Here is a 27287-nt window from a genome sequence, read left to right as displayed (position 1 = left end):
GTGACAGGGAGTGGATGCTCCTTGAGTCTAGCTCTTCCAGAGAGAGGAGCTCCATGGTGAGGGTCCTTGAGTCCTACTGAATTTAGGGGTCTGGCCTTTCTCCATCCCCTATGCTCTCTGTTTGTCCGCTGCACCCCCACCCTACCCTCTGTCAGCGTAGGCGCAGAAGGGTTTTACACTGAAGGAGCCCCATTGACGTATGCATCCCCTCCCATCCCATCTGGATAGAAGCCCAGAAGGGAGCGAGTGGGGGAGATGCGAGGTGGGGATCCCTCCTGTCGCTGAGTGTAGGGTCCCAGAATGAGACCAATTCAGGGCCGGTCAAGAGTATTGGTTCTAGACCCACCAAGAGACCAAGCGCTTCCCTCCTGCATCAACCCCTTCACTCCCAATGAGGTCACTGCGATGAAAGAGAAGCAGATCCAGAGCGAGGGGGAAGGAGAGGACGAGGAGGAGGGAGAAGCAGCCCAGACTGGGAAAGGCCATCAGACAAGGTCGCCTTTTCTGGCCGCACAGCCACTGCGAGGCACGTGGTGCTGAATCTCCTCCGCCTGCTCAGCCTGGGGAACCGGGGACTGGCAGGAGCACTTGGTGTTACCGCGAAAACAAAGGCGAGGAGAGGGGCGGGCGGGCAAGGGAGAGAGAGAGGCTCCGAGCAGTTTGGCTCTGCATCTCCGGGAAGCAAAGCTCATCTCCTTGGCCAGGAAGGGAAGGGGAGCCCGGCGTCTGGAGGCGAAGGAGGGAGCAGGCTTCCCTGCGGAGACCAGGACGCGGCAGAACTCTGGACAGCGCCTCGCCAGCGGCACTGGAAGCTCCCGGCTGCTCCTTTTTGGAAACCCTGAGACCTGTTTCCTCTCCCCTCCTGGACTCCGACCACAGCTCCTTTCTTCTGCAATCCCTGTCCGAACGGGCCCGGGAGTGGAGCAGCGGTCTTGCCTCTGGCCGGGTCAAGGAAGCGGGTCTCTGGTCCTGGAAATCCAGTCCTTGTGGATAGTGCTCGGCCGGTGAAGAAGGAAAAGTTTTGGGGTCTGGTAGGGGGAGGAAGGGGGAGGGAGTAGTGGAAGAAAGAAGGTGGATGGTCGGTTTCCCACGCTGAGCTGGAAGGAATGATGACCGAGGAAGGATGTGCACCAGCGGCCAGATTATTGGGAGCCTCTTGGTGCTCTCCGTGCTGGAGATAGGGCTGGGGGTGTCCAGCGTGGCCGTGGGGGCGGTCAGCTTCAGCCTGGCCCTCCGACAGCACAAGCCGCAGCTCGGAGACTCGTCCCCGGTATGGAGCGGGGTGTGTGTACGTTGAGCCATTTCACTCTCTTTACCTCCGTAAGGTGATGGTCAGTGTGCGTGCGTTAGTCGCCTCCTCCCCGGGGAAGGAAATCCTAAAGCTCCCGGGCTTGCATGTAGGTTCATGTTGGCGGGCTATGCCCCTTTACGTTGTCTTTTTATTTAGCCCAGCAATCGTTTTCTTTTTCCTTTCTTCTTCTTCTTTACCTTGGGCTCAAGACCAAATTAAATGCCTTTGTTTAAAGCTAGGGAGGGGGGCCTTGTCACCAGCTGAGTCTGCAGAAGACTGCCAGTAGTGCTGATTTGGGTCACACCTGTCAGGGCAGATTGTTTCGTTGACAAGGGGAATCAAAATGAAGGTGTTACATCATTGTTGTGTGCCAGGAACAGGCAAGGGTAGACTTTGTGCATTTATGTCTGAGTACACTAAAGGCAACACCAGTCTGACAAAAAGAGGAATGTGGTGTGAGTAAAAGGAGCATTTTATTCCCTCTCCCCCCGCCTCAAAGAAAAAGCACTTCTCTGAATTTTCCCATGCTAGCTTTCTGTACTTCATCTCTAACAACTCTCTTGCAAGTTCCAGGCAATAAGTTGAACAACAAATGGTGTGGCACTTAACAGCATTCTAATTGGAGAATAACTTAGCTCAAAGAGTGCCTAAGGCTCAGAGAAAATGTCATCATCTTCTCTAGGTCCGATGGCTGACCCAAAGTGCTGCTTGTTGTTTATTTACTTTGGGTGAGTCTCCAGGAGAGCTTTGGAGACCCATCCCTCCACCAAGAATCAATAAAGTAACTTAGCACTATTCCTAGTATGGGCCTAATTTTGAAAACCAACTTTTCTTCTCCTTTAATGTATAAAGCTGCTCTATTCTTTGGGGTCTCTCGCTCCATCTTACTTTAGATAATTTATGGGATGTTATTCTACCCCTGATAATCCATGGGCATAATTAACAATCATGGCTTAGTTACTTGTGCTTTAAGTTACTGAGAAAAAGATGATCATTTATGAGTTCAAATAAGTTTTTCCAAAGTAATTCATTTTTTTGAGGGAAATGCTAGCATTCTTAAAATTCTAGCATTCGTGAAGCATTCTGCTTTAGAAAATTTGTTTTAATATTGTAATTTTTCAAAGTGAAGTGAATGTTTTTAAATTGCAGGAGTTGAGAAGAATGGTGTTCAATCTAACGGTGAATTCTTCCAAGAATCCTTGGTCTAAATTCAATAATACCTTACTACCAACCTCTGAATAATTACCTTTTTCTTTATTATACAAGTTTATCAATGCATATTTTAAGTTTAAGTATGAAAGTCTAAAGGCAAATCTTAAATCTGACATTATGTCTTATATGTAGTAGTGATTATTTTGAGAGTTGTAGTTACTATAATTAACAGAAATAGTTATACTCTAAAACTTCTATCAGACAATTGTCAAAATGAAATGTAATGTCAACATTTAAAGCAAGAGGAAGAAAATGTGACCTTTTGATGGCTTATAAGGGAGAAGCCTCAACTACTTTCAAATCACTTCCCCTCTGACATGTAAGAGGTTGAGTGAACAGACTTAAGTTGTCTCTAAATAGTATTGAAGTATCCTGTTTGTATTTAAGAATTAAAAAATAGTTACACTTACTTGACATCATGTAAGAAAAATAACTAAATGATTTGTATCCCTCTTCCCAAACTATTTCCTATTACTCAGATGAGTTGATGTATGTGTATATACAGAAAATGAAAATTTGAATCAGATTAGTGAAAAGCAAATAAAACAGTTATATATATAGTCATTATCATAAAGAATTATTTCCATGCTAACTGGTTCTTTAGAGTAGCCAAAATTCACCTATAATCCTAGAACAATAGTTTTGAATTCTATTCTCTCATTCAGTAAAAAATTTTAAAAACTACGTGTGATTGAATGAATGGATTTGAAACTAAAATGCCCAAACAGTTGGTCACTTTTATGAACTCAAGTTAAAAAAGCAAATTTGTGAAGGAATAAATAGCAAGTTGTCATCATTGTTTATCAAACTATAGGCTTGCTAAATTGATTTTCTAAATTATTTTTCAGAGGTCATTTTTGATACAGTCTGAATTATCTCTTCATTCTGCCAATGATGAATTCATATAACCAACATTTATAGAGGGATCGCCGTGTGCAAGGCATTTTACTATATAACACAAAGACTATTGAGATGAATCAGAATACCTAGTAAAGGAAACATGATGGATAGATACATCACTAACTTTATCAGTGACACATTAGAGTTTGGCCTCAGAGAGATGCAGGGGCAGGTAAAGGGAAGAGAGATGGGGACGGCCAATGGAACATCCATGGGAGAATGATTATTTTTTCTCTTGATCTTACCACTTTACTGGGAATTACTGTATCACAGTGTTGAGTAATGTAGCACAGTGTGAAAGCTGGAGTCTACCTGGGTACAGATCCTGGATCTGCCATTTACTATCTGGTTGACTAGCCAAAGTTTCCTCAGACATTGTAAAATCGTGTTGTGAGGAGGCACAAATGAAATAAGGCTCTTAGTTTAAAGCACAGCATTAGTAAGCACTGAATAGATGTGAGCAGCTAATACTGGGTGCACAGACTGGCAGAGAAGAGCCTGAGGAAGGAGAACCTTTCAGGCAGCATGACTGAGGGCAAAAACCTGGGACGGGGTGGGTTATGTCCCAGGAAGAACAGGCTCCGCTATTTTTCTGGGTCGTAGGTTTGTGAGAGAGAGATAGGGTTGGGAAGAGTGGTTGGGGCCAGATCATGGGAGGTTGTTCGCCAGTTCATGGCAATGGATTTATTTCTTAGAATTAAAAATAATAATAATAATAATAATAATAATAATAGCAATTCTTACTTTCTAAAAAGACTCCAGGGGGATGCAAAGGAAAACTAGACAGAAACTTATGAATCCCTCTGGTATTTTATGAATTAAAAGGCTGTATTATTTATGAACACAGGATGATATTTTATAATAACCTGTCAGGATAACCATAGTCTATAATCAGAGTGTGTTTTGATTGGTGCCCTGAAATTTTTTTCACACATTAATATCATTATTACAAGACTTCTGACTTAAGTTTTAGAAGTCAATGAAAATAAAAACTGTACTATGAAAAGATTGCTTCTTATATAGAGAACTCAACATCATAAGCTTTTTGTCTAGGTCAAATGCACTAAAAATCCGGATACCTATTTTGATTATATGCCCCTAAAATGTTAAATAAATAAATAAAATATGGCTTAAAAATAAAATAGTACCTAGATAAAAGACTTAGTAAAATCAATGAAACTGATACTTATACAGACTATTTTTAGTCACTATTTTATAATCAGGCAAAGGGTGCGTCTGAGATCAGTTTAAAAGATGTGGGCATTTAGAAGGGAAAAAAATCATTTAAACTTAGAGAAAGAAAGCTATAAATGCCTTTGTAGTATGTTGCTTCTTCTTGATTCTTTTTTATAGCAGATATACAGTCACCTCATTAAAAGCATAAAAGAAGACATAACTGTTAGATAACAATGAACCATTGAGTAAACTGCTTTGGAAAAGAAGTTGTCATGTGAAATAGAATTGATGTGTAAGATATATTAGTGGGGCCTTGAATAGATAAGGCTATGTTTCCACGTTGCTGTGTGATAGATACTTTTCTCAGTCTCCAGGGCATTATCTATGATGGAAGTGGACTGTATTTACTAGTACACAGATTCATGGGTCCAAGAGAATTTTATTTTGTTGCTCTAGGTTGACATTTGGAAATCTAAAGATTCAGAGGGCAGTGCCCAGACTAACCTGTCAAGATTCTGAGTTGTAGTTGATATGTCCCATGGTAAATTCCATTGTGTATAGCTGATGATCATTCTAGAAACTAAGTCTATTAAGAGAACTTTCTAAACCCTGTTCACCCCACATATAACCATAGTCTTTTATGACATCCAAAATGTTTTATTTACGTCATATAAAGTTTGAGTCATATAAAGCTTTTTATTGCTTATTTTTCTGGAGCATACTTGCTTTGTGTATCATAACTTTATCTGCTTAATACATCTGATCATTTAGGTGAGTGAAATGTATAGCATAATCAAGGCACATACCTGTTGTGTGGATTCCCGATTCACCATGGCAACAACTCAACCAATTTTAAGATTGTGATAAAAGTCATCTACTGTACATTCTGATCCATACCATAGCAATACAGATGATGTGCCATATATGAATTATAGATGCTTCAAAGTCTTATTTTTAATATTTATTTTTTTATCTTTAATTTCTTTATTGGTTAAGGTATTACAAATGTGTCCTCATCCCCCCATTAACCCCCAAATCCCTCCACCCCCCACTCATGCTCTCATCCCCTTGTTGTTTGTGTCCATTGGTTTGGCTTATATGCATGCATACAAGTCCTTTAGTTGATCTCTTCCCCTTACCCCCACCCTCCCCTACTTTCCCTCTGGGGATTGATAGTCTGGGGATTAATATTTAAATCTGCCCAATTCGTTTAAGGGGAAAAACAACAACAATCAAGTGAAAGAAATCCCTCAGTTACTTCAAATGTACAAAATTTGAAGCTAGTGTGTCTCTGACCAGATAATGTATCATTATTTGCCAGAGTCAAAATATATATATAAAAGCACTATCCCATCTTAAGAAAAAAGTACAATTGTATTTATACCTTGTTTTAAATTAATTTTAACTATGCAAGTAATTAATAAATAAATTCTCATTTCAAAGGGTTAGAAAGAATTAAAACTGAAGTTATTTCTCCTATCGTATTATCTAAATTAGCCACACTTATAAATTTAGTGTGTAATCTCATAGATATTTCTCCATGCATAAATAGTATTGTTTGGACATATGGACCAATTTGATCAATTTTCTGGATATAATAAAGCCTATTTATAAACTCTGTAGAGCTCAGGTAAAGAATCTCTTTCCCATCTGTTATACACTCTTATTCTCAAGTGCTACTTGTCATCTACTGGGATTAGGTTAGGGAAATTAGATAATAGGCAATTAAATAAGTTAGCCAAGACAAACTACTGGGAAATGTGGTTATTATTTAAGGAACCTCAGTCAACTTCAGTCCTCTACTTGTTGACAATTTGTTTGATACAAACAATCTAAATAAAGCCAGTCTTTCATGTGGATGGTTTTGCGTAAAATGTTCAAGCTGGCTCTCTGCATTGACTTAATTATTAGTCAGATTATCCGTTATGTGCTTTGAATATGGCCAAGCAATTTCACTTTTTGTACATTTACTTCGCCCTGAGATAATACTTAATTTGATTGGTAGGTAAGGGCATAGCCCAAACATCCCAGCTCAAGTGCTTGTTTTGAAAATTCAGTAAAAACTAGAATATACCCACCAAAGGAGGAAAAAAAATCTAGGTTATGTTCAAATAATGTTGGGTCATTCAATTCTGAGGTGAACAAACTTTTATTTTACTCTGCAGCAAGCTAACCAATGGCTGATTCCACAAGGGATGAGGCTCCCTCCTCCCTCCTGTCTGGGTCCTGGGTACAGGTGAACCAAATTCAAGGCCCCAGCAGCAAGGTCTGGGTCAGTGCGCATCATAGCTACCAACCGGTTGTCCAGTCGTTCTGGTAGTTAGGTCGTAATGGTCGCTTGGTCTTTTATATATATATACTAGAAGCCCATTGCACAAAAATTTGCGCATAGGCCTTCCTTACCCTGGCTGCTGGCACCGGTTTTCCTCTGGCACCCAGGACCTTTGGTCTGGCCGCAGCAGAGAAGCCAAGCCTCGAGGCTAGGCTTTTCCCCTCCAGCCACAGTGAGGCTTGGCTTCTCTGATGAATCAAAGCCTCTTCAGTCTTCAGTCTTAAGTCTTCAGTCTTCATTCCGTGCCTGTGTATGCAAATAAACCACCATCTTTGTTGGGTTAATTTGCATAGTCGCTCTGATTGGCTGGTGGGCATAGCAGAGTGACACCAATTTGCATGTTTCATATATATATATATATATACTAGAGGCCCGGTGCACAAAAATTTGTGCACTCGGGGGGAGAGGGGGTCCTTCAGCCCGTCCTGTGCCCTCTCGCAGTCTGGGACCCCTCGGGAGATAACGACCTGCTGGCTTAGGCCTGCTCCTGGGTGGCAGAGGGCAGGCCCAATCCCTAGGTGCAGCCCCTGGTCGGGCTCAGAGCAGGGGCGATGGGGGAGTTGGGGCGCTGCCCCCTGTCATGCACAGAGCAGGGCGGATCGGGAGGTTGCGATGCCACCCCTAGTCACGCTCAGGGTACGGCCGATTGGGGGGTTGGGGCACCACCCCATGTCACACTCAAGGCAGGGTCGATGGGGAGGTTGTGGCACCACCCCGTCTTGCACAGAGCAGGGCTGATCAGGGGGTTGGGGTGCTGCCCCCTGTCATGCACAGAGCAGGGCCCATCAGGGGGTTTGGGGCTCCGTACCCTGTCACACACAGAGCAGGGCCGATCAGGGGGTTGAGGAGCTCCCTCCTGTCACACACAGAGCAGGGCCGATCAGGGGGTTGAGGAGCTCCCCCCTGTCACTCACAGAATAGGGCTGATAGGGGAGTTGGGGCACCGCCCCTGTCACACACAGAGCAGGACTGATCAGGGGGTTGGGACGCTGCCACTGTCACACTCAGGGCAGGGCCAATGGGGAGGTTATGGCTCTACCCCGTCACACACAGAGCAGGGCCCATGTAGGGGGGTGGTGCCGCACCCTGTCACACACAGAGCAGGGCCAATCAGGGGGTTAGGGTGCTGCACCCTGTCACACACAGAGCCACAGGGTGATCAGGGGATTGGGGAGCTCCCCCCTATCAGGCACAGAACACGGCTGATCAGGGGTTGGGGCGCCTTCCCCTGTCACGAACAGAGCAGGGCAGATAGGGAGGTTGTGGCCCCGCCCCTTGTCACACACAGAGCAGCAGGGCGATCAGGGGGTTTGGGCGCTGCCCTCTGTCATGCTGATCCCGGTGCCGGCAGGCATATTACCGTTTTACTATATAGAATAGAGACCTGGTGCACGGGTGGGGGCTGGCTGGTTTGCCCTGAAGGGTGTCCTGGATCAGGGTGGGGGTCCCCACTGGGGTGCCTGGCCAGTCTGGGTGAGGGGCTGAGGGCCGTTTTCAGGCTGGCGGGTGACTGAAGCTCCCAACCACTCCTTTTTTTCTTTTTTCTTTTTTCTTTTATTCTGGGCCAGCTTTAGCTCTGAGGCCTCGGCTGCTGAAAGCAGGTTTCTGGCCTTTGTTTACCTTCTGTATTTGATACAATGTTAGAGTCCAGCTGGCTGAAGCCTGGCTGACTAAAGCAGGTTTCTGGGGTTTTGTTTAGCTTCTATATTTGCAACATAGTTGCTTAGAGTTGCAGCTGAGAGGCCGGCAAGTCAGGCAGGGAACGTTGGAGTCCGCCATTACTGGAGCAAGCAAGCCGCCCTGTTCGCTTCAGGGCATGGCTGCCGGTCACCATCTTGGCTGGCAGTTAATTTGCATATCACCCTGATTAGCCAATGGGAAGGGTAGCAGATGTACGGCTAATTACCATGTTTCTCTTTTATTAGGTAGGATATATATATATATACACACACACACACACACACACACACACATAACTAAGTTCATAATTGTTCAAAATACTTCATTTTCTTAGTAATTTAGTCAAATTGCCAGATGGTCACTCTGCAGATAGATCTGTATTTCAACACACCAATAGACAATGCCAGAATAATCAGATGATAATTTATAAGATCTCTGATTGATCATCTTTCTGGGAGAAAGAGAGAGACAGGGAGAAGAAATTATGTGACTACTTTCATCTGTGATGTTTGAAACCACACAGTCCTCATGCATACAGATCTAATGTACAAACACTTTATTGAAATTGAATGATAGTTTGGATTCATACATCTCTCTCAGTGTCAATGTGGCACTGGGTAATTTATGTATCTTCACTAAGTCAAGGAGAGCAATACCAGCATGATTTCATGGGCTGCTGTGAAGTTGCAGTGAAGGTGAGGCAATGCTTACAAAGCTGGCAGGACCACGCTGGCACAGAGCGAGGGAGCATTAGCTGCTCTTTTTGTCTCCTGTCCTCATGTGATCCATGACTGTCTGGAACCCACAGCACACCAGTGGGGCACTGCTTCTCAACATTTCTCCAAGCCCCTGAATCAACTCTAGTTTGACTCATCCTTTTTTTTTTTTCATGTATAGTATTTGTCTAGTTAGCTTTTGATTTAATTCAGGTAAATATATTAGCAACTTCAAAAATGTACCAAAGTATCTACATCAGATAAAACTGAATGGACAAATAGCTGCTTTCTTTTGGAAGTGGAGAGGATGATAGAAACTCTATCATAAAAACATTCAGTAATTGGATAAATGAGCCAATATCTATGTTAAGCAACTCCAACTTGGGGATATCCTAACTACTATTTATGTCATAAAACAAAATCCTCAAAAAACATATAACACTGTGTACATCTTGTCATAATGTTAAAATAAATGTACAAATTAATACTTCTAATAACTATACCTAATATCTTAGAGGCTTGTATAGTTTTGCTTGAACTACCAATGTAGCTTTTGAAGTAGTGTCTACTATATGTTGTATTATTAACAGGTATATCAATGAAGTATCTACATTTCAATAATGGTTCTTATAATGTTAATTAGTGTCCATGATCTTTAGCTCTGGTATTAGACTCCTGAGAAGCAATTTTAAGTTCCATTTGTCCATTAAATATTGGACAAAATTATGTGGTCAAGGCTAAAAGAAAATATTAGTGATTAAGTATATCACCTTGGGAGACAGGGTGGCTTGAGCTATTTATCCTGTAGAAATAATAGCAGGCATGATTTATTAGTAGTTAACTATGATTCAGATGCTTTCATATACATTATTATTTCTAATCTTACCCACTTTGTGAAGAAACTAGTTTTTATGAAGTCTGGGTAAAAAAAAGAAATTATCTAGTGCCCACTGTTATTTAATCAGCTGAATTAGTATTTAAAGCCTAGCAGTCTTACTTCAAAATATGTACTTTTTCTGTTGCATTGTGTGGAAATTTTTTTTTTTTTTTTTTTTCGCTTAAAGTATTACAAAGGGTATTACATAAGTGTCCTTTTCCCCCCCCCCCCGCCCTTGACAAACCCCTACCTTCCCTTACCCCCCAGTGTCTTATGTCCATTAGTTATGCTTATATGCATGCATACAAGTCCTTCGGTTGATCTCTTACTCCCCTCCCTCCTGCCCCCCAACTCTCTCTGGCCTTCCCACTGCAGTTTGACAATCAGTTTGAGGCAGCTCTGCCTCTGTATCTATTATTGTTCAAAAGTTTGTAATGGTCTTTATTATCCATGAATGAGTGAGATCATGTGGTATTTTTCCTTCATTGACTGGCTTGTTTCACTTAGCATTATGCTCTCCAGTTCCATCCATGATGTTGCAAATGGTAGGAGTTCCTTCTTTTTAACAGCAGCATAGTATTCCATCGTGTAGATGTACCACAGTTTTCTAATCCATTCATCTACTGATGGGCACTTAGGCTGTTTCCAGATCTTAGCTATGGTGAATTGTGCTGCTATGAACATCTGGTTACATATATCCTTTCTGATTGGTGTTTCTGGTTTCTTGGGATATATTCCTAGTAGTGGGATCACAGGGTCAAATGGGAGTTCCATTTCCAATTTTTTGAGGAACCTCCATACTGCCTTCCATAGTGGCTGCACCAGTCTGCATTCCCACCAGCAGTGCACAAGTGTTCCTTTTTCTCCACATCCTCTCCAGCACTTGTCGTTTGTTGATTTGTTGATGATGGCCATTCTGACAGGTGTGAGATGGTACCTCATTGTTGTTTTGATTTGCATCTCTCGGATGATTAGTGACTTTGAGCATGTTTTCATATGCCTCTTGGCTTTCTGAATGTCCTCTTTTGAAAGGTGTCTATTTAGATCCTTGGCCCATTTTTTGATTGGATTGTTTATCTTCTTTTTGTTAAGTTGTATGAGTTCCCTATAAATTTTGGAGATTAAGCCCTTATCAGATATGACGTTGGCAAATATGTTTTCCCAAGAGGTGGGTTTTCTTGTTGTTTTGTTGATGGTTTCTTTTGCTGTGCAGAAGCTTTTTATTTTGATGTAGTCCCATTTGTTCAGTTTCTCTTTAGTTTCAACTGCCCTAGGAGCTGTATCAGTGAAGAAATTGTTTTGGCATAAGTCTGAGATTTTGTTGCCTTTGTATTCTTCTAGACTTTTTATGGTTTCCTGTCGTACATTTAAGTCCTTTATCCATTTTGAGTTTATTCTTGTGTATGGTGTAAGTTGGTGGTCTAGTTTCATTTTCTTGCATATATCTATCCAATTTTCCCAACACCATTTATTGAAGAGACTATCTTGGCTCCATTGTATGTTCATGCCTCCTTTGTCAAAAATTAATTGAGCATATTGGTTCGGGCTAATTTCTGGACTCTCTATTCTATTCCACTGGTCTATATGTCTGTTCTTGTGCCAGTACCAGGCAGTTTTGAGAACAGTGGCTTTGTAATACAGTTTGATATCTGGCATTGAGATCCCACCTACTTTGTTCTTTCTCAGGATCGCTGCAGCTATTCGGGGTCTTTTTTTATTCCAGATGAATTTTTGGAGAGTTCGTTCTAGATCTTTGAAGAAGGCCATTGGTATTTTAATGGGAAGTGCGTTGAATGTATAGATTGCTTTGGGTAGTATGGACATTTTAATGATGTTGATTCTACCAATCCAAGAACATGGTATGTTCTTCCATCTGTTTATGTCTTCCTCTATCTCTTTTTTCAACGTCCTGTAGTTTTCTGAGTAGAGGTCTTTAACCTCTTTAGTTAAGTTTATTCCTAGGTATCTTAATTTTTTTGGTGCGATGGTAAATGGGATTGTTTTTCTAATCTCTCTTTCTGAAAGTTCACTATTGGTGTATAGAAATGCCTCAGATTTCTTGGGGTTAATTTTGTATCCTGCTACATTGCCAAATTCATGTATTAAGTCTAGTAGCTTTTTGATGGAGTCTCTAGGGTTTTGTATGTATAATATCATGTCATCTGCAAATAAGGACAGTTTTACTTCCTCTTTTCCAATTTGGATGCCTTTTATTTCTTCTTCTTGCCTAATTGCAATGGCTAATACTTCCAGTACTATGTTGAACAGGAGTGGTGAGAGTGGGCATCCCTGTCTTGTTCCTGTTCTTAGGGGAAATGGTGTTAGTTTTTGTCCATTGAGTATGATGTTGGCTGTGGGCTTGTCATATATGGCTTTTATTATGTTGAGGTATGATCCTTCTATTCCCACCTTTCTGAGAGTTTTTATCAAAAATGGGTGTTGGATTTTGTCGAATGCTTTTTCTGCATCAATTGATATGGCCATGTGGTTTTTTTCTTTCAATTTGTTTATGTGATGTATCACATTTATTGATTTACGGATGTTGTACCATCCTTGCATCTCTGGGATAAATCCTACTTGGTCATGGTGTATGATCCTTCTGATGTACTGCTGGATCCGATTTGCTAAGATTTTGTTGAGGATTTTGGCATCTATGTTCATGAGGGATATTGGCCTGTAATTCTCTTTCATTGTGATGTCTTTACCTGGTTTTGGTATTAGGGTGATGCTGGCTTTATAGAATGAGCTTGGAAGTGTTCCTTCCTCTTGAATTTTTTGTAGTAGTCTGAGGAGGGTAGGTTTTAGTTCTTCCTTGAATGTTTGGTAGAACTCCCCTGTGAAGCCGTCTGGCCCTGGGCTTTTGTTTGCTGGAAGCTTTCTGATGACTGCTTCAATTTCTTCCATAGTTATTGGCCTATTGAGGTTTTTAGATTCTTCCTGATTGAGTTTTGGAATGTTGTATTTTTCTAGGAATTTGTCCATTTCCTCCAGGTTGTCTAATTTGTTGGAGTAGAGTTGCCCGTAGTATTGTTTAACAATCATTTGTATTTCTGTGGGGTCTGTTGTTATTTCGCCTCTATCATTTCTGATTTGGTTTATTTGGGACCTTTCTCTTTGCTTCTTGGTGAGCCTGGCGAGGGGTTTGTCAATCTTGTTTATCCTTTCAAAGAACCAGCTCTTGGTTTCATTGATTTTCTGTATTGTTTTTTTGGTCTCTATGTCATTGATTTCTGCTCTAATCTTTATTATCTCCTTCCTTCTGCTCACTCTGGGGTTTTCTTGTTGCTCTCTTTCTAATTCTTTGAGTTGTAGAGTTAGATGATTAACTACCATTTTTTCTTGTTTTTTGAGATAGGCCTGTAGAGCTATAAACTTTCCTCTCAGGACTGCTTTCATTGTGTCCCAGAGGTTTTGGATTGTTGTGTTTTCATTGTCATTAGTGTCCAGGATGTTTTTAATTTCTTCTTTGATGTCATCGGTAACCCAATCAATATTTAATAACATGCTATTCAGCTTCCAAGTGTTTGAGTATTTTGGGTTGTTTTTTTTGTAGTTTATTTCTAACATTATGCCATCGTGGTCTGAGAAGATGCTTTTTATGATCTCAATCTTCTTGAATTTGTGGAGACTTTGCTTGTGACCCAATATGTGGTCTATTTTTGAATATGTCCCATGAGCACCTGAGAGGAATGTATATTCCGCAGCTGTGGGGTGTAGAGTTCTGAAGATGTCAATTAAGTCCATCTGATCTAGTGAGTCATTTAGGATTGCTGTTTCTTTGCTGATTGTTTGTCTAGCGGATTTATCCAGTGATGTCAGTGGTGTATTAAAGTCCCCTACTATGATTGTGTTATTGTCGATATCTCCCCTGATATCTTCCAGAAGTTTTCTTATGTATGTGGGTGCTCCTGCATTGGGTGCATATATGTTTACCAGGGTTATATCTTCTTGTTGTATTGATCCCTTTAGTATTATGAAGTGGCCTTCCTTATCTCTGGTTATGGCCTTCACTTTGAGATGTATTTTGTCAGATATAAGTATTGCTACCCCAGCTTTCTTTTCCTTTCCATTTGCGTGAAAGATATTTTTCCATCCCTTCACTTTCAGTCTGTGTGAGTCCTTTCCAATGAGGTGGGTCTCTTGTAGACAGCAGATGTATGGGTCATGTTTTTTTATCCATTCAGCCACTCGATGTCTTTTATTTGGAGCATTTAGTCCATTTACATTTAAAGTTATTATTGAAAGGTACTTGTTTGTAGCCATTTCTTTTTTTGTGTGTGTGTGTGGCTGATTTCTTTCTGAGCTTGATATTTCTTCTTTTACACCAGTCCCTTTAGCATTTCTTGCATGGCTGGCTTGGTGGTGATAAACTCCCTTAGCCCTTTTTTGTCTGTGAAGCTTCTTATTTCCCCTTCAATTTTGAATGATAGCCTTGCTGGATAGAGTATTCTTGGATTCAGTCCTTTGCTTTGCATCACTTTGTAGATTTCCGTCCATTCTTTTCTGGCCTGATGTGTTTCTGTTGAGAAATCATTTGATAATCGAATGGGAGATCCCTTGTATGTTACTTTCCGCCTCTCTCTTGCAGCCTGTAAGATTCTCTCTTTATCCTGAACATTTGCCATGGTAATTATGATGTGTCTTGGTGTGGGTCTTTTCGGGTTCACCTTGTTTGGGACTCTCTGGGCTTGTGTGACTTTTTTCTTCCCCACCTCAGGGAAGTTTTCTGATATTATTTCTTCGAATAGGTTTTCTAATCCATGTTCATCTTTCTGTTGTTCTGGCACCCCTATTATTCGTATGTTGCTTCGTTTCATGTTGTCCCAAAGTTCCCTTAGGCTCTCCTCCTGTCTTTTAATTTTTTTCTCCATTTGCAGTACAGTTTGAGTGTGTTTTGCTTCCTTGTCTTCTAATTCACTGATTCGGTCCTCCGCTTCTCCCAGTCTACTGTTGATACTTTCAATGGTGTTTTTTATTGCAGCTATGTCGCTCTTCATTTCTTCTTGGGACTTACTTAAGTTGTTGATTTTTTCATCTGTTTCTTCTAGCTTCTTGCATACGTAGTTGAGTTTTTCATCTGTTTCTTCTTGCTTCTTGAACATCCGGTGCATGTACTCTAGGAACCTTATTCTGAATTCTTTTTCCGTCATGTTGCATATCTCTGTCTCACTTAGCTGCTTTTCTGGCGAGTCCTCCTTTTCTTTCCTTTGGGGGTTTCTTTGTCTACCCATGTTTGATCTCACTGACATTACTTGTTGTTGAATCGTTCAGTGGCTGGACCCTGGGTGGCAGTGGCTGCTCCCTGGGTGGCAGTGGCTCCTCGGTCTGTGGTTGCTCCTTGGGCGGTTGTGGTAGCAGCGGCTCCTCTGTTGATAGCAGAGCCTCTGATGGGTGCTGTTCACAGTTGTGGTGGCTCTTCTGGCTGGTGGAGGGTGGCTTCAGACGCAGCAACTGTTCCCCAGGCAGAGCGTGTGGTGATCAGGAGGCCGCTGTTGCTTGAATCTGTTGCGTTGATTTAGAGGCACAAAATACAACACAACAAGGCACAACGTACCAGGCACTGAACACTATTGTATTTACGATATTACTAACCCCAAATAAAGGTGGCCACCCGAGCTAAGAGAGTTGGGAGGTAAGGGGGAAAGAAGAGAAAAAGATAGAAGAGAAAAAAGCAAGAAAGAAAAAAAGGAGTGCAAAAATGAGATTGGAAAAGAGAGGGGAAAAAGAGGAGGAAAAAAAAGAAAAAAAAAAAAAAAAAAAAAGAAGAGAGAAAAGAGAGTGAAGTGTAAAAGGGGGAGAGACTATTTATGTGAGGAGGAAACTCCTATAGGACCGCCACTAATACCAACAAATTGCAGCAACAGATTCCTGGAGATGAATACAAACTACAAACAACCAATAATATCAAGCGACGCAAGGGGACAGAGAAGCGCAGAAATAACCGGGGGGGGGGGGGGGGGGGGGGCGGGGAGAGGGAGGGGCAGGAAAACAAAAAGAATAAGCAGTCTAACCTTACAAACAATCAAAAAAAGAAGAAGAAAAAAGAAAAAAAAAGAAAAACAATATACTCGTCAATCAGGCAAACAACGATAAAACAATAGAGAGAGAAAAGAAGAAGAAGAGAGAGAGGAAAAAAAAATGGATAGTGAAGGAAGATAAGGGAAAGGTGTGTAAGGGTTTAGAACAGGGGATTGGACGTAGGATATTTAAGCAGGGTTAAATTTTGACAGAGGGTAAAAAGAATAGGGAAGATCTAAAGCTGGAGTAGGGTAAGAGAAACAGGACAGCAAAAGGGAAAAAGTGGGGAAGATTGTTTAGCACAGAGGCAAATTGAGGTAGAGAAAAATGTTGCTAAAGGAACGATGAAAATAGAATGGAGAACATTAGTCCCAAAATAAAATAAAGACAAGATAAGATGACACTTTAAAAACTGGTAAAATGGTAGCGGTAATAATACTAGTTAAAAATAAAAATGTAGTAGCTGAAAGGGCAAAATCAGGTGATGGAGAAAAAGAAAAATGAAGAAAAAAAAAAAGAAAAAAAAAAAGAAAAATGTTTTCTTAGTTAAAAGGAGAAAAAGTAATTTAAAAAAATAAAAATAAAAATTAGCATTAATGCAGGTGCTTCAGATCTTCTACTCTTCTTATTGGCACGCCCGGAATTCAGGAGAATGTTGACTTTCTCTCTGATACACTGCTCCTCCTTGTTGCAAGCCACAGTCCTTATTGCCTTATCTGTATTTACAGAGGAGTCAGTTCGTGGCTCTGCCTCTGGGTGGCAGTGTGTCTGGGTTGACCTCAGAGGTTATAATTTCTCTCCGACCAGTTCTCTATTGTACCTGAACCAGCTCCGCCCAGAGGTGGTTCCCTCGGCGCCACTCCCAGCTCTGTTTCCCAGGCTCCCCAAAAACAATCTTCCCCTACAAGCTCTGCTAGTGACCCCAACTGGGCACTCACATGCACTGGGCTCAACAATCAAACTCACAGAAGTAAGAGGAAGTGTGCAAACTAGAGCCTGGGAAGCTGTTCGAACTCGCAGGGTTCCACCCTCCAGAACCGCGCGGAGTGTCTGCGCGCGCTCAAGCCCCTGGCATCAACAAGTAGCCGGTTATCAGGGAAACTCTGAGGCAGCCCTCATGCATCCAGTCCAACTATGGGCTCATTTATAGTGTTACCTTCTGGCAGCAGCCCTGCGGGAGCCCTCCCCCTTTGCGAGACACGCTGGCCTCTATAGGCACGGATTTTGGAGAGCGCGGATTTTGGCGGACGCAGATTTCCCCCTGCGCCTGTGCGCGAGTTCCTCGCTCCAACCTGAACTGCGAACCGCACTTTTGAGGTAAGTCTAACCTTTCCGTGGAGGGGTGCAGGTCTCCCCTTGGCTCTTGCAGTCGCGCTGTTTGCGAATCGTTGCCTCCGGGTCAGTAGCCGATCTCTGGATGCCGGTGAACGCTGCCTGAGATGGCGCGGTCTCGCCGCTGCGCTGGCGCCCAGAGGGAGGTTTCAGCCTCAATCTCTAACCATCCGCATTTTTTAGGAGTTTTCTGTCTTTCCTGGCTGCAGACTCTCTCTCAGCTGAACCTCCCCAGCTTGATCGGGCCGATTGTTACCCGTTTCAGCTGCTCGCCCCTATCTGGTCCGGGACAAAGCACCAACACGTCTGTCTAAGCCTCCGCCATTTTCTCTCTCCCCTTGTGTGGAAATTTTTAAGGAAAAGTCATTTGCTGAGGCCTGGAAAATGTAGCTATTATTCTCATTATTTCCTCCCACTCCTGACTATCTGAGTCAGGCAGAATGGCATAAAGGCCAGGTCTTGATCAGTGTTTGTATCCATTTTCCAGAAGAGAATGGCATAGTCAACTGATCAACAAACTCAAACCCCTGTTCTTAGAAGAGAGTGAGATATTCAACTAAATTGTTCCTACTTTTGAAGCTTAAGCTTTAGCTTTAAAAATAAGACTAACGTATACATCTCAACTAATTGTTAAATATTATGAGGGCAAGTCAGGAAGACACAAAACAACATATTTAAACATAGTTCATTCAAAATGAGAGGTTATCAGTGGCGGTCAAAGATGACTCCCACATGCAGGGAGAACTTTTTCCAGGCATTGGCGATAGGGAAGGTTTCCAGTGCGCAGAGGAGATAAGATGTACTAAGATTACTATCACCATGTGCAAGATCATGGAAGGGACAACAAAATAGTTTGTGGGAATTGAGGAGATGGGACTTGTTAGGGCAAAGCCATGTTTATATAAAAACTGGTGAGTAAAGTTCTACTTCATTTAAATAGAATGGGACCAGCTTTAAAAGTATCCAGAAAGCCCTAGCCGGTTTAGCTCAGTGGATAGAGTATCAGCCTGCAGACTGAAGCATCCAGAGTTCGAGTCCCATCAGGGGCATGTGCCTCGGTTTCAGGCTCCCGCCCTGGTTGGGGTGCGTGTGGGAGGCAACCAATATACGTGTCTCTCTCACATCGATGTTCTCTCTTTCTGTTTCTCCCCCTCCTTTCCACTCTCTCTAAAAACATCAATGGAAAAATATCCTCAGATGAGGATTAACAACAGCAACAAAAAAGTATGCTCTTGATTCTTGACTAAGCTTGGTGAGCTCTGCTGGGTAAAACTTGATAATCATGAGGGGAAGGCAGTTAAGCCAGACACTGCTGCTCAGTTTCAAGGCAAAACACCAGCCTTTGGTTCCAAGATGTGTATCCTGAATCAAAAGAACTACTTGAAGGAAATCTTGAAACTTGAGGGAAGCGTAAATCTACCATCATAACTCTAACTCCAACTTCAAGTGACTTCCTTGTTTGACAATGGATTTGTAAGATCATAAGTTCCTTTTGTTCAGTTACTCTTACAGCTGCCTGACATCTATATATATAAAAGCTTAAGCAACCATTATGACTGGGTGACTGGCCAGTAGCTATGATGTGCACTTACCACCAGTGGGCAGACGCTCAACGCAGGAGCTGCTCCCTGGTGGTCAGTGCACTCCCACAGCCAACCTCCCACGGCCGGCCAACCTCCCATAGTCCCTCCCCCCAGCTGGCCAACCTCCCACAGTTCCTCCCCAAGCCAGCTGGGTGGTCAGTGCACTCCACAGCCAACCTCCCGCGGTCCCTCCCCCAATCAGCCCCGATCAGGACTGTGCGAGACAAGCTCCAAATTCATGCATCGGACCTCTAGTATAAAAATAAGAAACGTTTATTTCACTGGAGGTGTCAGTATGACACAAAGAAATGAAAATAGGTTGTGGCGGTATGAAGACTTGGGTTCAAATTCTAGCTCTAGAATTTCATAGTTTTTTTAAGTTTGAGTTACATTATCTCACTGAGCAATCAGCTAACTCATCTGTAAGATAGCAATGCTACTCCGTATCTCACAGAGTTGTTCTAAAAATCAAGCATAATACTTATATGGGCTTTATATATGTTAGGTATTCAATAACTGCGAGTGGCCCACAACAATGGCTGCATGCTTTTGCCATACTTCTCCATTTTCTGGATGTGGTTTCTATTTATGAATTATAGACATTTTATTTGTATACATATCTGAAAGGAAGCTTATTGTGAGACCATTGATGAAACTGACCTTAGACTCAAGATTTGGTAACATTTAGGTCATGTACTCTCTCTTAGAAAATATGTACTTTTCATAACCAATTTGGGGAATTAGTAGTTAATTGCGATTTAGTGTTCCAGGGATATTTTCCAGGTCGATATTGGGATAAAGAAGAATAATTATTGTTTACTAAATAGAGATTTGTGCTTGATTTTCTCTTTATTTTTGGCTGGGCTGTTGGGTAGCTTAGTTCTCGCTCTAACTTGTTTCCTGCCAAGTATTTTCCTGCATGAATTACTCTGAGGAATTAAAATAATAGTGATAATTATGATGTCAATAATAACAGAAATGGCAGCTTATGTTAATGGTATACTACATTGCCTATGAATTTCATCTGCTTTCATTATACCATGTTATTTCAGCAGATGAGGTTCTCATTGAGGGATGAGAACCTAAAGGGTTTAGTATTTAGTGACGTAAGATCTGAAAGTGATATCGACAACAGGAGTAGGCTAAGAACCTAAACCACTGGAAGAAAACGTGTGTATGTGAGGGGGAGATGAAGAGATAGGCAATTCGTTGGAGGAAGTTCACAGTTGTCACTCATATGCAATATAAGCTGCCTTCAGGTTGCTAGTGCCCTGACTTGGGGGCGTGTTCACAATGTCGAGCCCCTCTGTCAACTGTAGCTCATTTCCATAACTGGCCTGCTTTCCGAAATGGCCAAGCATGTTGGATGGACATTCATTTGTGGTGTTGACAATTCCTGGGAAGAGCAGAAGCTCTGTCCTCTAGACCCCTGGAGTCCCTGGCCATTTTCAACTCTGGGAGGACCAGTCACAAGTCATATACTCATAGTTGGCATGTGCCCAAAGGTTATTTTTTTTCTATCCTCTTCACCAAATCCATCTTCCACATTGTAAACTTGGTTATATTTTCCACATGTATCAAGCTGCCAGAGTTATTTTTGAATGTTACCCAAATATATGACAAACCTAAGTTAATTTTACTCATATATGACATGAAGGAATCTTAAACATAAAAATATAAACAAAATCATGCAAACTGGGAAAACCTAATTTGTAAAGTTACCTTAAGTTATATAGAACTATTTTATATTGAACTGTAATTATGAAATATATCATACACAGGTCGTGAGTGTAATGTATATAAAATGTTTAAGTTACTTCAGTAAAGAGAATGTAATTGACAACATTATCTATACCTGGAGGCTCCATATTGGTTGCATCCTCCTTTACTGCCTTTCAAAGTAAATGTTTTTGTAAGTTTGAATTTTTAAATTTATTTAATTATTGTATTTGGCAATAATTAAAATAAAGTAACAAAAAATTGGGATTCAGGAGATAAACCCTTCCGATTCTGTTACTGCTATCTAGGAGACATTTATTTTGTTTTGTTTTAAGGACTAACATGAGCAATGACTATACCTAAGATTTATTTGGACAACTGACACTTAAACATACTTCAAATGCAAACTCCCACTGACCCAAATTCACAAGTTTAGTTGTAATTTTCCTTGCTACTGTTGGAGCAGACACAGCGCTCACAGCAAAGAACCTATTTAGTGAGCATACTCAAAATATTCAACAGATTATTTTTTTAAAAGAAAAACTATCGTAACCCAGAATTGAACTGGACACAATGCATCATGAATTAACTACAAGAAAGGTTGGGTTCCATGAACACTGAGGGGGACATGTGAAGGAAAGGCATTCTGAGGATCGGGGCTGATTTTCTCTGTGCAATGAAAGGTCTGGGTCTTGAGCCAGGGAAAAGGTGCTGAGATTTTTGAACTTGGATTCATTTAGAAGAAGAGCTTGGCATGCCAATCAGCTACATGCCATGCCCCTCTATCAACTGCAGCTCATTTCCATAACTGGCCTGCTTTCCGAAATAGCCAGGCATGTTTGACAATTGCTTCTAAAATACATTCTTGTGTGTTGCTGGCTTCATTCAGTTACTTTACAGTCTCTAAAAAGGTTTCTCTTAGTACCTGCTGTGACCCGTTTACCACTGTGGGGTTTTTATTTCCTTCTCTCCCTTGAGTACTTTTGGTTTAATTTCTTTGTTTGCGGTGGTTGCCTTTGAGCCCATGCTATCTGCTATAGCACCAAGATGGCTTGGTGGTAATGGAGGACTGCTTATCACACCAACTCATCTGTTGTACATATTATCCTCTTGGTATTTTATTTTTCTGTGAAGGTGATTATATTTGTGAGAAGTTGTGGCTCTATTGATAAACATGTACATTTACCCTTTTCCAGTTGAACTTTGGAAATTCTCAGAATTCTCTGGAGTGGCAGAAACATGGTATATGGATCTATGTGCCTTGCTTTACTTCAGTGTTCTTTTTGGGGGTAGAAAACAAGAAATTGTTCTAGTTTAAGAGGAAAAATGAACACTGCGTAATTAGCAGGGTTTTCTATGGACTAAGGAAAGAGAGAAATATAAATAGAAAAGTGACTTTTTAAAAAATTTATGTTAAAAAATTGATGAGAGTATTACGGATGCTCCTCATTTTCCCCCCACCCCCCCCGCAATAATCCCCTCCACCTGACCCCTGCCCCACCCCACTACACTATTGTCTGTGTCCTTGGGTTATGCATAGATGCATATGTGATCTTTAGTTAATGTCTACCCGTCAGTCCTCCCCTCTTCCCTCTGAGATTTGTCAGTCTGCTCTAGGCTTCCCTGTCTCTGGACCTATTTTGTTCATCAGTTTATTTTGTTCATTAGATTCCACAAATAAGTGAAATCATCTGATATTTGTCTTTCTCTGACTAGTTTAATTTCACTTAGCATAATACTCTCCAGGTCCTTCCATTCTGTCTCAAATGGCAAGAATTCCTTCTTTTTTAAAGCTACATAGTATTCCATTGTGAAAATGTACCACAGTTTGTTTGTTTTTTATCCATTCATGTACTGATGGGCACTTGGGCTACTTCCAGATCTTAGCTATTGTAAATAATGCTGTTATGAACATAGGGGTGCATATATCCTTTCTGATTGTTTTTTGGGGGATATATTCCTAGAAGTTGGATCACTGGGTCAAATGGCAGTTCCATTTTTAATTTTTTGCGGAAAATCCATACTGTCTTCCACAGTGGTTGTACCAGTTTGCATTCTCTCCAGCAGTGTACTTTGGTTCCTCTTTCTCTACATTCTTACCAGCACTGGTTGTTTGTTGATTTATTGATGGTAACCATTCTGACAGGTGTGAGGTGATACCTCATTGTCATTTTAATTTTCATCTCTCTGATGATTAGTGGTGTCGAGCATTTTTTTCATATATATGTCTCTTGGCCATCCGTATGTCCTCTTTGGAGAAGTGCCTACTTAGGAAAAAGTTACTTATTTTTAAAACAAACACTAGGCTAAAAAGACAGAAGAATTGGAGATAGGAGATCCAATTAGAAGAGAGCAGAGGCCACTGAGGAGAGCAATAAATATAACAAAGGCAGAACAAGTCCAAAGAGCTGAGTTGTGAGATAGTACAGCTCAGAGCCCAGGACTCCCAGGGCTAAGACTAAAGACATAATACATTCAACAAATATTATTCCTCAGAGCATATAATCTATGCTCTGGGTTAGATTTGGAGGATCTAGCAGTGAATACAATAATCGTGATCCCTGATCTTCTAAAGCAGTGGTTCTCAACCTTCCTAATGCCGCGACCCTTTAATACAGTTCCTCATATTGTGGTGACCCCCAATTTCATTGTTACAAATTGAACATAATTAAAGCATAGTGATTAATCACAAAAACAATATGTAATTATATATGTGTGTTTTCCGATGGTCTTAGGCGACCCCTGTGAAAGGGTCGTTCGACCCTCAAAGGGGTCTCGACCCACAGGTTGAGAACCCCTGTTCTAAAGCTTAATTTAAAAAAGAATATAAACAATGAACAAATAATGCACGAATTAATAAGTACAGGTTGTGATTTGTTAAACAAGAGAAATATAGGCTTATGAAGAATTTAACTGTATTAATAGTAAGAGAAACAGGGGAAGCATTGCTAAGAAAACGATACTTTCTGAAGGAGAATGAGGCATTACCTAGATGAAGAGAAGGAAGAGCATTGTTCTAAACCATCGGTTCTCAACCTGTGGGTCGCGACCCCTTTGGCAGTCGAATGACCCTTTCACAGGGGTCACCTAAGACCATCCTGCATATCAGATATTTACATTACGATTCATAACAGTAGCAACATTCCAGTTATGAAGTAGCAATGAAAATAATTTTATGGTTGGGTCACAACATGAGGAACTGTATTTAAAAGGCCAGAAGGTTGAGAACCACTGTAACCAAAGGGAAAAGCATGGGTAAAGACCCTGAGATAGAAAAAGCTTGGTGTGTTTGAGAGACTGAAAGAAGACTAGGGTGGCTAGAACATGGCAAGTAAGCAGGAAAATATAGAAGGCCCTAGTGGAGGTGGGGAGGCCCAAGGGAAACACTCAAATAGGACACATGCTACCATGCTTTCATTTTCCCCTTAATTATAATAGGAGCCACTTGGGGCTGCAGCTTAGAAAAACATTTTAGAGTCGGACAAGTTAAGAAGTCACAAGTCTAGTTACTACTAGGATGTAGGATACGATGGTTACATGGATAAGAGTGAAAGGATAAGATAAAAATAGAGAAAACACAGATATTTGAGACACAGTTGACAAGACTCTGTGTTTGATTAGATGCCATTGTAAAGTGGAAAGAATGAGTCTCAGATTTTGGGACCCAGCAACTGATAGGACCCCATGTACTCTTTTGAAAATTAGATGCTTAGAGAAGGTAAAACTCCTATGTGTGTGTGTGTGTGTGTGTGTGTGTGTGTGTGTTTGTGTGTGTGGAGTGGGGGTGGGGGTGACTGTACAAGGGGAGGAGATACCAAGGATCTATTTGTGATCTGTTAAGTTAAAGGTGTCTGTGAGATATCCAAATGGAGAGATGCTGTGGACTGTTAGATGGGTCCAGAGTTCAGAAGACAGGATTATGCTGGAAATAGGAACATGAGAGTAGTGTATAAATACATTAAATACATGTAAATGTATTTTTAATGTTTTTCTTGATATTTAGAGAGAGAGGGAAAGATAGAAGTGTCATCCATCAGCTACCTCTTGCAAGCCCCCCACTGAGGATTGAGCTCGCAACCTGGGCATGTGCCCTGACTGGGAATAAAACCAGTAACCTTTGGGTTCATGAGTCAGTGCTCAACCACTGAGCCACACCATCTAGGCCATGTAAATGTATTTAGAACCATGTGATTGATTGAACCACCCAAGACAAAGCCTTTCGTTGCTATAATATTTAAAAGTTTTGATGAGAATATAGATACTAAAGAGACTGGGAATTTTTGACCAGAGAAATACATTGAAGACCATGAGAGTATGGTGGTCAAGAAGCCCAAAGGAGAGGAATTCCATGTAAGATGAGGACTGAAAGGAGGAAGTCATGGCCTACCTTAGCATGAGTAGTTACAATAAAACAATGGGTGTGTAAGCAGCCTGAAGTCTGCTAAAGGGAGAATGGGAATAAGAACATGGAAATAGCTCAGTGTAGACGCCTCCTGGTGAAGGGAAGATGGGCCTGTGCAGAGAAATAGAGCACCAGATGTAAAAAGACTTGGAATCTAGAAAGGTTTTTACTTAAGGGAGATTTTGGAACACTTTGAACGCTGGTGAATAATGGAGTAGAAAGTGAAAATACAAAGAGAGAGGAACTCTGAGTAGGTGAAGTGTGATTGAATTTAGAGCTGAAGTGGAGGTTTCATGTTGATAAGTTTTATCTTTTTCTATTGTAATAAAAAGAGAGCAAGATGAATATGGTAAAGATGTGGAGTTTTTCACATTTCAGGGTGAGTGGTGAGAGGCCTTTCTGATGGCCCCTGTGTTTTCTGACTCATCAGAGATCTGATAGCAAGGGCAAAGAAGAGATAGAAGCCGGGTTTGAGGAGAATTTCATTAAAATGTTTCTTTCCCTGTTCGGTTGAGAATTATAATTTGCACAATAAATCTGGATCGTGACCTAGGAATAATTTATTCCGAATTCATCACTTCACAGATAAGCAAACTGGAGCCCAGAAACTAGCACAGCTGATACAGAACCTGGACGAGTCCAAGTCCTGGTCCAATACAATTTCCACAGATGCCTCAAAATATTACAGATCCTTAAAATAAGTGCTCAGCCAAAAGGAAAATGCAGTTATTTGGCTGCTGCCCCGAACTGAAGAAGGGTGATCTCGAATTACTGGCACCGCTAAACCATCACAGAGATATAATAAGCATTTTAACAGATTTGAGGGGTTTCCTTCCAGTTGGCGTTTCAAGGAAACAACTTTCTACAAAAATAGTCGTGTGTACTCCACGGTGCTTTTCCAAAGAAATTGAAGCTAATTTTTTAAAGTTTGCTAATGTTTCCAAACCCACAGAACTAGTGATCAATTTAGGTTTTGAAGGAAATTCAGGAAGGTTTAAAAAACAGATTCTTTTTTTTGGTGGGGGGGGGTATATTTTTTATTGTTGATAGTATTACAGCTGTTTCCCGTTAACCTCTCCTTTACTCCCCCTAACCAGCCCCCCAATCTTCACCACTTTATTGCCTGTGTCCATGGGCTATGCCTATCCTATATAATAAAAGCATAGTATGCAAATTGTCCCCTAGACCAGGAGGTCATCCGGGAGTTCAACCAGGGGGTGGCAGCAGGGGCAGGTGGCTGGGGGAAGGGAGGGAGTACCCGGCCGGCAGCCGGCAGCTGCTAGGGACCCTACCAGTGCATGAGTTTCATGCACTGGGCCTCTAGTAGGTATATAAGTCCTTCCCCCCAACCCCACATCAAAGTATGTCAGTCTGTTCCTTGCCTCCCTGCTTTGGATCTTATTGTATTGGTCAATTCATTTTGTTCATTAGATTCCACAAGTGAGATCATGTGATATTTGTACTTTGCTTGACTTTTTAAGAAATATATTTTTATTGATTTCAGAGAGGAAGGAAGAGGGAGAGAGAGATTGAAACATCAATGATGAGAATCATTGATTGGCTGCCTCCTGCATGCCCCCTACTGGGGATTGAGCCCACAACCCGAGCATGTGCCCTTGACTGGAATCGAACCTGGAACCCTTCAGTCTGCAGGCCAACACTCTATCCACTGAGCCAAACTGGCTAGGGCAGTGGTTGGAAAACCTCGGCTCACGATCCACATGCGGCTCTTTGGCCCCTTGAGTGTGGCTCTTCCCAAAATACCACGTGCGGGCGCGCATATACAGTGCAATTGAAATTTCGTGGCCCATACGCAGAAGTCAGTATTTTGTGGAAGAGCCACACTCAAGGGGCCAAAGAGCCGCATGTGGTTCGCTAGCCGCAGTTTGCCGACTACTGGGCTAGGGCCTTTGCTTGACTTTTTTTAAAACAGGATTTCAGTTGTCCTTTTGCAAGTACCAAAAGCATTTGGGAGAGAAGAGGTTTTTCCCCCACTTCTCCTACTAACCTGAACTTCATTCATTCATTTATCTGATTATCAACAAATAT

The 27287-nt window shown here is 41.5% G+C and overlaps 1 protein-coding gene across 4 annotated transcripts in view; it reads left to right on the top strand.

Moving 5' to 3' along the window:
• Positions 1-589: 589 nt before the first annotated feature.
• The window catches only part of TMEM196 (transmembrane protein 196), a 54804-nt gene continuing 28106 nt past the window's right edge, over positions 590-27287 (top strand). For 2 of the 4 annotated variants that reach the window (XM_070425149.1, XM_070425146.1), the window contains exon 1: positions 590-1270. In XM_070425149.1, coding sequence (XP_070281250.1) covers positions 1124-1270 — 147 coding nt within the window. In that variant the 5' untranslated portion in view covers positions 590-1123. Of the gene's footprint in view, positions 1289-27287 lie in introns of all 4 variants that reach the window. The other 2 variants (XM_070425148.1, XM_070425145.1) reach the window with 1 other exon arrangement.

This window comes from Myotis yumanensis, unplaced genomic scaffold (genome assembly GCF_028538775.1).
Source record: "Myotis yumanensis isolate MYYU_CA2020_CCGP unplaced genomic scaffold, mMyoYum1.0.hap1 SCAF_9, whole genome shotgun sequence".
NCBI classification, from domain to species: Eukaryota; Metazoa; Chordata; class Mammalia; order Chiroptera; family Vespertilionidae; genus Myotis; species Myotis yumanensis.
The sequence above is the reverse complement of the archived record's forward strand: the minus strand, read 5'-3'. Positions and strand labels throughout refer to the sequence as shown.